General features: G+C 36.9%; 1 protein-coding gene across 1 annotated transcript in view; it reads right to left on the minus strand.

The window, feature by feature from the left end:
* YAP1 (Yes associated protein 1) overlaps positions 1 to 14416 on the minus strand; it is a 37153-nt gene extending 22737 nt beyond the window's left edge. Inside the window, exons 1-2 of the mRNA XM_027902230.1 lie at positions 14301 to 14416; positions 5953 to 6066 (exon numbers count right to left, since the gene is read on the minus strand). Coding sequence (XP_027758031.1) covers positions 5953 to 6066; positions 14301 to 14373 — 187 coding nt within the window. The 5' untranslated portion in view covers positions 14374 to 14416. The remainder of the gene's footprint in view (positions 1 to 5952; positions 6067 to 14300) is intronic.
* Between the last annotated feature and the right edge of the window lie 1789 nt (positions 14417 to 16205).

Below are 16205 nucleotides of genomic sequence, written 5' to 3' on the forward strand. Positions count from 1 at the left end.
AACAGGAATTAAAAAAATCCAGTGAAAACTACTGTAAAAAAATCAACAGTATACTGTCAAGAAACATTTCTATATATAAGAAACTGCAATCGTGTTTCAACACGATTGAATTCAAAAAGGAAAAAAGTTGATGCTTCTTTGAATTTACGATCATATATGATTAGATACAGAGATATATAATTATTGGAGATATATATGTATATTTATTTTACATATAATAAATTATGTGTTCAAAAGGATCCACCTTCAACTTCTAACATAGTATGCTCATTAACAGAGAAGTGCAAACTGTAGTATTAGGATATGGTGGAAAAAATGTGCCTATTAGGAGTGCAGTTTCCTTTTACTATCACAGCTGCTTAGAAAAACACTGGGAGCATGCATTATTTTTACTGGCACACAGACATCATTAGCAACAAATCTCCTTTCTTAAACAGGGCTAAATTACTCTGAAAACAAAACAAACCCCAAAACTTAGGTATAAACTTACATAAACCTACTACCTTCATAAATCCTTAATAAAACTGTGGTTTTCCCCCTCTTTATTAGTATAGAAATATTCTACATAAAATAGATAACTGCATCCTGACATAATACTTGTGGACAGACTTAATAATTTCTTCAGTGAACTCTGTTTAGTAAAGAGATATAAATACACCCTACTTTCAAACAAACTAAGATTTCACTGATACGATGGTGCACAACAAATAAGTATTTACCATCACTACCATAAGAGCAGCATCTGCCTATTACCAGTGATGCTTACCAGTGAAATTTCATCTATCTCTGCAGATTTGCAGTGGGCTCATCTTCACAGAAAGTTCACTGAAAACTGATGCTGCTTCATCTGTACATACTCTCTGACACACGTATCAAAATAAATAAGGCATTTCCCCATCCTAAATAATCTCCTGAAACTGTTCTTCTGGAAAAACAGAGATAGGGAAATGAAAAATCTAATACCACTAGACCTTTTAGATGAGTCAAATCCTCTTGTTTTAAGGAGTATATAAAGAGGATATGTCATTGCATTTGCAGATCAAAAACACTTGTGTCTCATACTCTGTTTTTTTGTGCAAAAATGGAAGGCAGATCTGGAACTTAAAAAGTCTGAAACGTTACTATGACCAGACACAAGGTCTGGTTGGTTTTGTTTTGTTTTGTTTTTTGACTAGACAAAGGCCAAAAACCAGTTTTCCAGTCTAGGGTTCCCATTCTATCTTGTCCACAAATCTGCATCTGGAAAGGCTCCTACAAACCAATTTGAAGAAACATACATTAAACAAAGAGTTAGGCAGGAAAGGGATAAGAAAGAAACACTATGGAATACTTCCTTTTAATTTTGATACTTAAAAAGTAGCAGATGCTCTGAAGTTTAAGCTTTTAAGTGAATTACAAGCTTGCTGTGTGTTTGCTTGCTTTTTTTAAAAATAGAAATGATAAATACATGTTTCAATTACATGTACATTTCATTGAAATAAAGTCCATTTCATTGTTTCAAAGGTGTAATGTTTTTACATTACACAAAAAAGGAAGCGGAAAATCCTGATGTGCGTTCTCTATATTCCTACTGTCATCATCAGTTTTATTCCATTTCCTACTTGTGCAGTTCAAGCACCTACTGTAGACAGAGCCCCTATGGCACTTTCCATAATAATATTAACAGTGACTTGCCATACCTTCCCCCTCATTCAAAATTCATGCAGAACTTCAAAGAACATTAACATAATCTCTAAGACGGAGTGAGAGAGTGAGTCGTGGCCATGATTTCAACCTGAGGTCACATCTTTTACTGCATACCCCATATTGTACCTCCCAACAATTGAAAGAACAGGAGGAAGAAGACTGGGTGTGTGTAATACCGGTATGATCACTACTTACAGACCTTTAAAACCGAAGTCTGGAATAAAATAACAAGGAAACTGAAATAGTATCTTGCTTTACTCCAATCCTTGCAGACACTTGTCTGACTACTCTAATGGAGTACTTACTGTTTCTAAACCAGACTTAACCCAACTGACACTGAAATGAACTGCCAGTTTCCAGAATTTTCCCACTTCAAGTTCACTATTCCACCTTTGAATTTAACAAATTAAGTATCCTCAAAAGGCAAATTATTTTAAGTTTGGATCTTAAAGCCAAAACCTATCATCTGCTAACTTAAATAACAGTTAAAATCCCTTCAATGGCATTTGACACAAAAGCCAGTTCTTGGAAACTTGTAGCAATAAAGTTGAACGATTCAAACTTCAATTGGTACTAGGAAATTTAATTTTATAGAAAAAGCAGATGTTCTACTTCACCAACTCCAGCCACGCAGAATGCATAGCTGACCTGCTTCCTACCCAGATGTTCTTCCATTATCAAGAAAATGCATTAAGTTTATCTGGAAGGCTTAAAAATCCAGGAGGATCTGTGAAGAATGACCAATGAACAACAGCAGAAATGACAAAACAGTCCAAAACACAAGCTCCACCTGATAGTCCAATTACCTTAATGAAAAAAAAAACACCTTACACATTTTAAAAAAAGGCCATTTGAAGCCCCTTACTATGAGGCCTCTAAAGGCACTGAGAAGGTAGGATAGCATTTTTGTACCAGATGCTAGACAAGAATCCTACCAACACAGGCCTAAGGACCACCCCCCCACTCCCCTCCATTCCCATTTTTTTGATCCCATGTCACCTTGTATGACTGCCTGTGCGTGGCATGAGAAGACCCTCCTTTCATACTCAGTTCTCTCCCAGATTTTAAAGTTCATCAATTCTCCTAACGCAAAATTGCTTTAAAGCCATATTCATACAGTTGGAGGACAAACGTCTGAGCCACGAGACTTCACTGCCATTCGTGGTGTAGCTGAAGACCTCAATCTCATTTCAAAGATGTTAGAACTGAGTCTTGGAAAGAAGTTCTTATCTTCAGCTCAGATTTTAGACCTAGCCTACTCCACAGCTGGGTATTCTGACAGGGACTCTTATCTGATACATTATTTCTAAATGCCTGCTCCAAGAATGTATCCATATTAACTAAAATCTTTTCTGTTTAAAAGCATGAATGCAATACCAAAATTCATCTTACCAAGTCAGTCACTCCATCTAAAATAATTTTTTTCAAACTGATCCTCCTTCTTCTCTCTTTTTGAGCCACAATAATGGGAAGTTCTGAGCACTATTTGAAAAAGAGGTGTATGCACACTTGCTAGAGAAAATAAAGATGAATGCATAGTTTCCATCTGATGAGGAACATACAGAGATCTAAAGGTTGTCTCCCTGGAAGTGGGAAATTCAGAAGCAATATAAGCAAAGACTCTTCATACCTTCTGATTTTGAATACTAGAACAGAAGAGTATGTTTGCACATGCCATTCAATAGCTTTGTTTTCTTCAGTGGTTCTTAAGATTGGTGAAAGTGTCAGTATCAAGGAAGAAATTAATTTCTCCTTCATTTTCAATCAACATTAGTATCACTGTAATAACCAAAAGCTTCAACATGACAAAGATGAATTCACTCTGCTTCTGAAAGTGTTATTAGCCAAAATATAGCAAAAACCAAGCCCTTACATTACAACACAGTGATAGAAAAGGAGGCAAAAAACCCAACGGGAGTTTCAACCTATATTAAGCACAGAAAGGTAAACTTCTGAGTCATTCACATGCTATTTAGTGTCACAGCACATATTTGTCAAGGATCTCCACATGATAAATAAATACAAGGCCCAGTAAGTTAACTCTGTCAAAGAGATTTTTTTTTGCTTTATGACTAGAGAGACTTAAGGACGTCACAAGTGAGAAAGCAACAGGCATAAGATTTTGTATTTTCTCGGCTCAAATGATAAAAACATAAACCACAACACAATGTGTACAACTTAAATTTTCAAGGAAAACTCCTTCAAGCTCAACAGCAGCTAGCAGCTTGTCTCTATTTGCTGTCACTCTAGATCAGAAGAGCCCACATGCTTTTTTTTCTCCTTTCCTGCCCCTTTCAGTTACACTTGAGCTCTTTGACTGAAAAGGTCTGGAACAGATTAAAAGTCCGACCACAAAATAAAGAGCCTTGGCATGTACTCAAGCCTGTCTGGGATACACATACGCAGTGGGCCCAAAAAGGGAAGCTATGCAGCAAGAAACCCTTAATCAGTCTTTTGGACATTTCTAACTTCTTTCAGTTTAACTGCACAGCCTTAACATTTAATGGCGTTTCAGTATGCACGAGACAAGTAGCTTTTGCCCTTACAGTTAGACTACTTTATTTACAGGAGTACAAAACAGTTCTGAAAAGCAAGATTCATCTCACTCATGACTTCTGCCTATCAAGGCCTTTTATACACTCCTTTTTAATTCCAGCTCATCACTGGAAACTATAAAGTAATACATGTAAAGAAAAATAGATACCCTGCAAGATTACCTGAGTAAATATAATTGACTGCAAAAGGCAACGCTGATTTTCAAAATGACTGCTTCCTTTCCAGCCTTATTCACATATTAAGTAATTACGAAGTTGCAAATTACCCACACACTCCTCTTGCAACACGCAAACAGGTCTGTAGTTCGGGCTGGTGTTAAAGCCAGTATGGACATTTGCCAAAGTTGACGCCCCACCTTTGGGCTCAAGTTGCACAGTGGTTCAACCTCTCTACAAACTGGTGAGCAGTTTATAAACAAAGTGTGACAATCTGCTGTTCTCCCTAAGAGCAAATGGATGTTTTAAGTACACACTCAAGTCTACAAACAAAAAAATGCAGGAATTTCTAACAGTCAATTCAGAAGACAAAACAGAACAGTGCCTGTTGAGTTTTGTACCTCTGTATTTATATGGCATTCATGGAGTTAATGCCTCTCCCAAAAGGGGCCCATAGTTGTTGTTAGGTCAACCCCTGTAAAGCTTCAAAGGTTTTGTATCCCCTCAGCCTGACCTACTCAGTGATCTGCACGCTGTTTTCATTTGGCTGCACTGAGTCCAAAAGTAAAGCCTGAAAACCACAATGATATCTTCCTTCCCCCCCCCCCCACTGTTTTTCCATGTCTCTGGAAAAATAACTAAAATTCAAAGGAGTTGAAAATAGTAAGTTATTGGGAAAACAAATCAAGGGAAAATTAATACAGCTAATAGGGCTTACACACACAGGTAATGGCTTTATACAAAAATAGAAATTGTAATGCCACTTTAAATACCTCACTTGGACAATCTAAGAAACAAGTTTATAGTCTTCATATTATACACAATTGCTTTTCACAGCCATCGGTGCCAACACTTTACTGAAAGTTTGCAGTTCTGCTGTTCATACAGATCAAAAACACTACTGAAAAAATTAAAGTTCTGTTTCTTTAAATTTCTACATCTAGACTTTATCATCCTTCACTTAATTTACTATTTCTATTTCCAATATTACATAGTCTTAAGCCCACAAAAAGATTACTAAAGTAGAAACAACAAAACTAATTGAATTTCTCACCATACTGTTTAAAACAGAAGGTTTTGTTATGATCATCACTGTGACAAGCTGGAATTATAAGCTGGTATATATTTCAAGTGAATTTAAACAACAAATAAATTATTATTTGACAATGCCCTCTTAAGATAGCACAAAGGAAAGCAAATATTTGGGAATTAGAAGGTTCTTCTGTAGTAAAGTTTTGCACTTTTAAGGGGAAGAGTGAGCTTGGCTGAACCTGTCTCTAAATAAGTAATTTCTGAATGTCACCACTTTTGGGAACTGTATGGATCACATGGCAAAATACCAACCCGTAGCATTAGAAACTTGGGTAACATACAGTCCTGAAGACATATACTTATAGTTTTTATCTTAAAAAAAAAAAAATTATTTAAATAAGGTCTCCATAACTCAAATTAAATATATTTTAATCGTACTATGAAGTTTTGAAAATATGCCTGCAAAATTAAAGCTGAGCGAACTGAAGCAAATCAATAATTCTGAATCGAGATGAACTTTTACCAAAGCGTGGGTCAAGCCTTGGGTCTAGCCAAGATGTGGTCTTGTTCTTATGGTTTATGTAGTAAATTTCTCCATCCTGGGTCATAGCTTGTTCCCATCCATCGGGGAGTGGGCCTGAAATATAGAAGGAAGGAGTTGATGGCGGGCTCTTGTTTGCTCCAACTGAAATTGATCTAAAAAAAATTTCAACATTTTACATATATAACAGTACATGAAACAGAAGAGTTTCAAGCTCATGGCTAACATTTCTGGGATAAGGGCAAAGAAGTGCTGGGTGGGAAATCAAAGAACAAAAAACACTTCTATCATTTTGATTTAGAATTTGGAGTTTAATTTTAAAACTTGTTTGCATCCTTTCATATGCTTTTGACACTTCCTTTTGATATAGCATTATAGTATAAAACCAGCAATAAGTCAAGCCTGCCAGAATGAAACCAGCATGAGCACCAAGAGAAAGAAGCATAAACATATTCTACTTCTCATAGGAAAGTTCATCTAGTGATTATGGCACAGCAGCAGCAGCAAGATAACATTGAGGAGATTCTGAAATATTCCTCTTTCATGAACAATTTTAAAAAAAAGTAACAAAACTCATTTCCCCTTTACCTCATAACTTTCTGTGAAAACCTGAAAGGCTTAAGTAGGCAAAAATGCAAACCTGAAGAACAAGGCAGACAAACAAGCAATGACAAAGCAAAGGTAAGAAAACACCATGAGCAGCCAGAGAGACAGTGCTACGAACAGCAGTGCTACACACCTCTACGAGCAGAAGGGCACACACAGGAAAACTGCTTTTAGAAAATGGTGAAAGAGAGGTAAGTGACGGTTTTGTAGAGTTCACAGCTAACATCTGAACACAGAGCCTGAGGAGTGCTCCTCTTATGTTCTAATCAGCAGCTTTCAAGAAACCACCTTTCATTCCTACACAGTTCTTAAACCACTCATTCTCATCTCTTTAAGTACATTCATCTGTATTTTGCTTAGACTGAAAACTATTCTCAAAGTTATATTCATCTCATCTTATCTGGCAGGTGCTTTAAAAATATGTGGTTTTGAATTCTTGTTCTCACACAGACACAACTTTAAAAATAGTTAAATCAGATACAGGAATATCTTCTCTGTATTTTAGATTTAAGTGCAATCCTAAAATTATATAACAAAAGATCCACTACAATGTTAAGAACAGAAAAGTAATTAGAACAAAACCTGCTGCAGCAGCAAGCCATCCTAATAAAAACTCTCCTTCCACTCTTCCTCAGAACAATACAGTAATACACTACCAAAAGCCAGCTGGCTGTTAGACTTGGACTAACAGACTATTCTGTATAATACAAGATACACTAAGTATGCACAAACATCATAATTTCACACGAGATTCAGATATACACACAAAAATATATCTGATAAATAAAAATCTGATAAATACCTACTATATCCACCTTCAAACTATATTAGCTCTTGACTGTCATTTTGCCCTGAAGTCATGCTCCTGCTGAAAAATTCAGTCTAAAGCGGGGAGGGGGCTGGGGAGCAGGATAGATTTGTTTGCTTAATCTCAAAAGATGTTCTTGGAGAAATATCAAAAAGAGTAAAACAAAAATTTGATTGCATTCCAGTAATATCTCAAGGCATAACCAAGACAAGAGTGTCTTGTGGTCTTTGAAGATCCCTTTCAAACTACATTTCTAATTTAAACTTCCATTTTGGTTCAGAAAAGAACGCCCTTCACTAGTCCACCATTAGAGCTACAGGTTTTCAAGTAAGGAAAACAGTGAAAACTGGACATTTCCTTCTCATCCCTAATGCTCATAAACTTTAAATGTTGCATACAAGTAACAAGAACCTCAGCTTTTATTAGAAGCTAGTGAACAGAACAGGCAAGAAAGAATGAAAATACTGCAAATCATTCTTAAATCCTAACATATTCACTGTACAAAAGGACTTTGATGCAGAATTGAAAGCTCCAGTGCAAAGAACCCTGTGTTCTGTTATACCCAAAGACCAGCCAGATAATCACCGAGATGCTATTTTATAAAACTGGGGCACAGGAGCACAGTGACATGGCCCCCATCATCCAAGTGTAGAAGCCAATGAAGAACCAAAACCACTCCTTAACTGCTAAGCCAACACACAAGCCATGTGGCAGACCTCACTACCATTCTCCTCAGAATCCATCTAAGCCACACATCCCTTGGAGAAACTCAGCAAGAAATCCTCCTTTGAACTGCAAAGCCAAAAAATCCTCCATCTGACTCCAGGTAAAACAAAACCAGCCCTGGGGTGTCAGTCCTGCTGAACACTGAAGTCACTACTGGTCCAGCATGTCCCTTTATGACAAATAAGAACAAAATGCCTTTGAAGCAGGTTGCCAGGAGCTGATCAGTCCACCTACCTGGGAACAATAATACACTTGGGAGATTCAGTGATCTGATGAGTACTAGCTTACTAGAGACAAACCTGGGGAAGGCTCTTCTACCAAATAAAATGCATAGCTGTGGAACAGGACAGGAAAGGTCCATCTGCTCAACTGGCTGTCACAGCAGAAAACCTTCCTTGCTAAGTGCCATCAGTGACTGCAGAAACACAACTTTTCTCTATATAAACTTCTGGCATTAATAACATTGCTTTTTTTCTTGGACAACAAACTGCTCTCATATTTCTGCTGTCATTCTTACATGTTGAAATGGTTGTTCAAAAATTGATTAGTATTGCTTTCTGTAATTCCTGTTTGGTTTTGTGAGTAACTGTGAAACTAGAAGACAAGTCTAATTTTCTAACTGGTTGTCTGACAAACTGTATTAGAGGCAAGTACCAGAGGAAAGGCAGAAAATCATGCTGAGGAATAGCAGGCACATTCATCCAGAGCATCTAGGAAAATTCCTTTGCAATTACACGTCACTTTTCACCCAAAAGGCTCAATATGAACAGAATTTTCCATCTCTAGCTTTTGTGACCTCAATTATCTAAGCCCTATATTGCTGTTCTTCAGACCTTCTCACTAAATTCCCACAGCAACTGTAGCCCATGCGGTACAGAAACAGATGGGTCCAACCAAAAGCCCATTTAGTCCAGACATCTAGCCTGGTGTGATGGACAGATCTTGTCGATGTAAACAGCCCATTTAGTGAGTGTCATACTCTATAAACTTTTAAATACAGCACTGAATTCACACATAGACCTAAAAGCTAAAGAGGCTATGAATAGTCCCTTGGCCTCCAAGTATGCTCGGCACTGTAACAGGCTCCCCAGGGAAGTGGTCGAAGCACAAAGTCAACCAGAGTTCAAGAAGCATTTGCAAAACGCTCTTGGGCATACGGTGTGATTCTTGGGACATTCCTGTGCAGGGCCAGGAGCTGGACTTCGATGATCCTTGTGGGTCCCTTCTAAACTCAGGACATTCTATGAGTCTATCTCAAGTTATTCCTTGAGTTATTCTGTCTGCTCACTAGGTACCAAACTCTCTCAAGTACTTTTCCAGCCTGCCCTCAAACTTTTGCAAACCTTTAGCACAAACAATACGTCAAAGCACCTAAGTTTACAATTCTATGAGATTACTTGCACAAGGAGAGACAACCCTTCTAGGCAACTCACCCTGCACTGTGGTACTCTTTAAGACAAAGTTACAAAAAAAAAAACTTCTACTTTCCAGCTGTAAGCCATCTGTACATAACTACTGATAAGGCATACCTCTGTAACTAAATTTTCATATAATGGTGTAACAACGTAAATAACATAATTTTAAAAGCCTGTGTACATGTCTCTTTGGTGCATGTCTACACATTTTGTGAGATTTTTTTTACTTCCTCATATGCCATAGAACATGGAATGCAAAGTAGAGTTTGCTGCTGGTGGAGAATGAGGGGAAGAGTAACAGAAGAAAAAATGCAGTAGAGATTCAAGCTATATTTGGATACACAGGGAGTCTTGCAAGTCCCTAGAGTTTCTTAGATTTAATGGTAAAATAAATGTAAATAAAGCCATATTTTATCAAAAGGTCAACGCATATTAGAGAGCAGCTGTATCTGTATACTAAAAGAATATGCACAGACAACCTAGGAACTAGAACATCTATATTCAGCAACAGAAATCACCTCATCTAATACAAACACTGATCTCCAAGAAATTCCCTAATTTTTTTCTGTGAAAGTTGAAATTTTTCCCTTCATGCGCTGACACTGTGATTCCCAAACTTTTAAAAATTATAGCAAAGTCTACAAAATTTACCTAGAGTATATCTTTACCATGTCAAATTAGTAAAAATTACAAATGGACACCATTTAAAAAGGGGTGTTTTTTGCAGATGAAGAAAGCAATGAACACTACTGCCACGCAGATACTTAGAAACTTGATTTTCACAGCACACCATATATAGCGTTGACTTCAAACAAAGCAGAATTTTTAGTAAGACTGGTTTTGCAGAGGAAAAACATATAATTGAAGTGAGCAAGAACCTAAGAGAAGAGCTAGAACTCGTTTTCTTTACTGTCACATTCCTTCCTACCCTCCTGTCACCCAAGAGTTATGAATTTAGTGTTCATTTTCTTACCAACCTTCAACATGGCACTACAGCCTTACCTTAAGAGACAAAGGAATCGCACTAGGTCTATAAACTCTCACTGGGAAACCCAGTTTAAATCTGCCACTTAAGAGTGAAGACAAAAGAGGACAAAGACAAGTAATCTGCTCCAAAGCTAATTATCTAAGGTCTATGCGCAAGCGGAAGAGGTTAAAGTAAGCAGTGCTGTCAAGCATGATTCAGGAAGTAAAAGTATCTGAAGAACAAAAGTATATGATTACAATTACTATCCCATATCTGTGATATCAACTGCAATTCTGTAAGAAACAGCCACTGTTTCTTTTCAAATGTATAGTTTTACCTCAGTAAGAGATGTATAGGAGATATTCCTCAGAAGAACAATGTACCATTATTACTACTTTTTTGTTTGATTTAAATGAAGACAGAAGAACACAGTTTCTTCTGTAATACCTTTAGGGAAAAATGGTTAGAAACAACACAAAAAATCAGAACAGTGACAAATGATTTTTATATACATGTGGGATATTTACATGTAACAGGTTTGTTTCCTTCCCACTATTGATGTAAAGATGTATTTCACAGAAGATTAACTAACAAATGACATCTAAAACAGCACTGGGCTGCTTACATACGGCCCAAATAAATTTAGTTGATTATGTGTAGCAAGATCAGCAAGAAAAAAACACCTCACTTCACACTTTTTATTCTTCCCGTAAAGGTAGCATGCTAAGTAGCACTCAAAAAATAATTAATTCACAAAATCATGCCAGGAACAGATAAAGCTGGTTCAGATGTCTCTTAACTTCCTCAAACAACCATTATGTGCAGAAAGATACCTGGGTTCTCATCCAGTCTTAGGTGCGTGAAGAGATGGAATTTCCTAAGACAACCGAAAAATTTCAACCTCATGCTAAACTACATCTTGCCCATTTTTATATTTTAAACAACCTTTTGACTTGCCCTTACCCTTACCTAGTTATGCTTTCTTCCCATTTTCTCTGAGTTCTGCTTTCCCTATTTATCCAAAAAGACAACAAGTTTATCTCCAGTATGCACACAGCAGCTTTCAGGTCTCCTCTCTCTGCCTCTTGTGTTTGTTTTCCTGTTCTTAATCCTAGCTAATGACGAGAATTCTAATTCCGGCTAAACAGTTAAAGTTCCTGAAGACTTTTGAGACAGCTCCCAAAAATCTCTCCTGCGTTTTATCACAGTAACTTTACTCACAAGCTCCTATGGCAGTACACTAAAACTTGGACAGTAACTTTGATTAAGGGTTACAATTCATGAACACTATACAAGGTCTATACAGAAAGCAAAACATTCTCCCTTGTGGCATTTCAGACATATTTTTGCAAGCCAGTGACCTCCAGCTGTCACAATACTTACACTCGTTTTTTCCCAATATCTTTCATGAAAGGCTCTCATAGCACTAGGGCATGTTTCATTGCCAGCAATATTTCATAACAGGAAACTTCTGTCTTAAAGGTCTCAACTTTATTTCCCAGTTCTTGAGGATGAATATCCAAATTAGAACGCTAGGTAATCTTATAGCCACGACACTGGCACTAAGATTTAAGGTCCACTATGCTGAAGCGGTACAAGAGTTACTTGATTTTTCCCTTTCTCTCAAAGAGTTTTTAAGAGGCCACCACGGAAGCACAAGCTACCTTGAACTCAGTAGTCAAAAATACCAAAAATAGATATAAGAGACTTTAGGAAAAATAATTACACAGTCATAATTTAAAGCGAGTACATAAACATTTGCCAAATCAGGTATCAGAAGAAGAATCATAACCAATAAATGCAGGTTCATCATTATTTAATTCAAAGAAGACTTTTGTTAAGAGCAAATAAGTTAAGGGTAAGCAGGTGTATCCAAAGAGCCAGTTCCAAGTCACAGTACCTCAACTGATTCAAGCTTATAAAAACCCTAACACCATGTAAACATGTAACTCAGTATACAGAGAAATTCTGAGTTCTTCATGCATTTTATGAAGTTCAGAGCACTGGCGGAAAAAAACTTTACATGATTTTCAGCTGATAGTCAACACAGTATCATCTGTGAAATTAAAAATAAATGTTCAATAACCTTGTATTTAAATAAGTGCTTTCCCAAATCACAAGACAATCCCAAATCACTTAAACATCTGAACTGTTTTTTATTGCATGAGCAACAATATCTGTGTGGCACCGCTCACTCACACACATCAGGTTATTACATGCAAATTCTTTATTTTCTTTTAAATATAATCCTTGCGTGCTGATTGCTAGGTTCTCTTCTAGTTTGTTGCTTTGTTAAAATTAAAGGTAATGTTTTTGCTAAGGACTCTTCCTTTCTATCTAAGTACATAAAATTAATCCTATTTTACTATTAGTATTTTTTCCTGTTAATTCTTGGTACAACTGAATGTTTGAGGAATTATCTGAAAATACAGAATTTATATTAATATTGAAACAGCAAGCACCTTGTATTAGCACAAACAAGATAAGCCAAAAAGCAAGACAGACCAAGGGAATTGTTTCCTTTCTCCTGTTCTCTGTTATTCAGAAGTGTCCCTGCAAAAACATCTCATCTCTATAGCTGCAGGTTTCCTGGGATAAATTTACAGAAAAAATAATCAAGCTATTTTATTTTCATACAAGAGCCTGAGACCTTAATTGCTGTGAATCACGACTTCCTGAACTTGAACAGGACTCATTTGTTTCAGGATAATCCAGCCTCCTGGCCCAGCCAGCAAAAAGTTTGATTAACTTCCCCTCTACTACTCAGTCATGAACAGCATAGTTTGGTCACGCCTGTTAATCTTTCAGTATTGTCTGCAGCACATGAATTGCAGCATGAAACAAAGCTTTCTAAACGGACCACAGAGAGCAGCACCAGAGAATAACCTTTGTGAAGTACAGGAACAGCAGACATACACAAAATACAATCAGACTGTGAGAAAATAAATATAACATGTACCTCAGTGACAAGACAGAAGGTGACAAAGCAAGGGAAAGACCATAGCATTCAAACTAGCATGGTACCAAATTTATCTGCGTGTTCTCTGCATAATAAGGACAAGAGAGCTCTGAAAACATACAGCAGGTTCTATTGCAAGCACAAGAACACTTTACTGCTGTTTAGTGATGGCCCCCCACACCAGCTGAAAAACAATTCTATATTCCAGGAAAACACATCAGACTTCCTCAGCTACAGGAATAATCATTATGATACTGGATTTTGGAAAAAATAGAAAAACAAGAGGAAAACCAAAACATCTCTGCTTCTACACAGGATTTTCTAGGTGTTTGCTTGATCCATTTAGGGAAGACAGGAAAAAATGAGATGCTCACAATAAATGTAGGAAATGCAAACAAATGACAGTATACCACATCCAGTCAGTGAGTAAGGGGAGGCAGAAGAACAGTGCAGAAGCACAAAAGCTTTAATGTAAATTGACATTAATTTAATGGAAATGCTGGTCTTTATCAATTTAACAGCATTTTTAGTAGAAGAAAGTAGACAAAAATTCTGCTTCTTTAGAAATTTGAACCATTCATTTTAAAAAATAAAAACACAAATCGAAGAACTACAGCACAAATATTATAAAAATATAAATATTATAAAAAAATCTATTACTTCAAGTATCAGCTTCTTGCTTGCATCAGCTGCATCAGGCATCAGCTGCATCAGGCATCAACAAACTTTAAGTTTTAAACCAGGATAACTAAAAGAACATTTCTTAAACATTCTTCCTTCTTCCCCAATTACAATAGCTTGTGGTTTCTTTATTTGCATGATTTTTTCATAAATACAGACTTTGCTTACCTGATGCTGAGTTCATGATGTTCTGCTGCACAGAAGGACTAGTGGGAGCTGTAACATTCATCTGGGAGAGCATGGCCTTCCTAGGATCCTGCCATGTTGTTGTTTGATCAATGTGACTAAGACAAAACAAAGCGAGAGTTAGGACAGTCATGCATTCACAACAATGACCTGCTCGCACAGAAAGTTTAACAACAAAAGGTTAAGCCTGCCAACAACAGCCACATTCAAAACCAAACAAGAAGGTTTGGATTCTCTCCAAGCATCACTGTATGTCAAATTCTCAAACCCTCACCCTGGCCACCACCACTTTCCCAACCAACAGCTGTAGCAATCAGAGCTGGAGCAATGGTAAGGTAAGGTTCATCATGAATATTGTAATCTAGACTGTTGTACCATAACTAGATGTTGTACCCTTGAACTAAACATTCTCTTCCCTCTTCTCATTGATTAGGTATTTGCCATTTTTAAATGTGACTTCACAGACTTTCAAACCAAGCCAGTTATGTCTGGAATCTCAAGCACAGTCCAGTACCATGGCATGTTGAGTTCATACTCAGTGCTTAGGGAGTGGTAATGAGCTGGTTAGTAAGTAGTCACTAGTCTTCCCAAACTTTCTGTGCATAGACCACATCCTCAGATTATTTGATGGACTTCTCCCCTCACCACTAACAACAGAACAATTTCTCTGTGGTAATTTAAGTAACCATTCACACTAAAGCAGTAATGTGGAAGTGATGTACACCTGCCTTTCAACTTAATGTGAAAAGATGAGGACAGTGAGACTGTAAAGTGATCCACCCAGCCCTTTGCAGAGCCTAACTTCTCTGTTTTGAAAAAAATGGTACATTTTGAAAAAAAAGTGCATTCAGCGTTGTCATTCATAAAAGTATTCAATTCAATGAAAATACAAACGTGTAATGAATGATTACTTCACCTTTTGACTATGTGATTAGCATGTTTTGCTAATGAACAGCAAAATGCAGGGTATTTGTAACAAGCATCAACGCTATCTTTATGACACTAAGCAACACTGAGAAGTACATGTTGACAAAAATACAACTCCCAATACACACTGCGCATCGACAACAAAGTCGGTTATCCATTCATTTAGAACTGGTATCAACTGAAATTAATTTTCAGATATTTTTCATCAATTAGAATCCAATGCATCATTAACTTGGTACCATTCTTTTCTTAGATTAATTATCCTTAACATTAAGATTTTCTGGATTACATGGAACACCCGTTTTCATTTACTCTGGCAAACCCACAACACTTAAATTCAGAACATACAATGGGGCAGTAGTCACTAAAACCATTACTGATGTAGAATTACTTATCACATTCTAATCACTGAAGGTACTTTCTGTTATAAGGTAGAACATATCACAAACTGGTTTTTAAAAATATGTTTTAAGATATATATACTTTACCCTCTCTAAACATGCACATGAACAATTCCAGGTCAAAGAGTTACAGACACATTGTAGTAGGGTCACAATACAGCTCACTTAATACAGGTAGGTGCTGGTTTTGTCTGGAGTAGAGTCAATTTTCTTTGCAGTGGCTAGTACTGGGCTATGTTTTAGAGGAACCTGACTTCCCTCTGATCGTCACACCAATGATTTAAACTGTTTAGTGGCTGGGGTTAAACCTTAGCAAGGTACTGTATGCACACTGCATCTCTGGTTGCGTATATTTTCAGATATTCAGCTCCACTGAGAAACATGCCACATACAGAATGATTTCTGTATTTCTTTTTTTAGCCTATTTATTTATAAAACATGGAACAGTGCAGTAAAGACTGCCCTATATATACTGGACTATACATAAACCTTCATACTGGAGAACAGTTTTTCACTTTTCTGCTGGTCAATTTTGCAAAGCAATGAAAACAGGTAAAGA

Source organism: Empidonax traillii, unplaced genomic scaffold (assembly GCF_003031625.1).
Source record: "Empidonax traillii isolate 1590-97213 ecotype Southwest subspecies unplaced genomic scaffold, ASM303162v1 scaffold853:size531304, whole genome shotgun sequence".
NCBI classification, from domain to species: domain Eukaryota; kingdom Metazoa; phylum Chordata; class Aves; order Passeriformes; family Tyrannidae; genus Empidonax; species Empidonax traillii.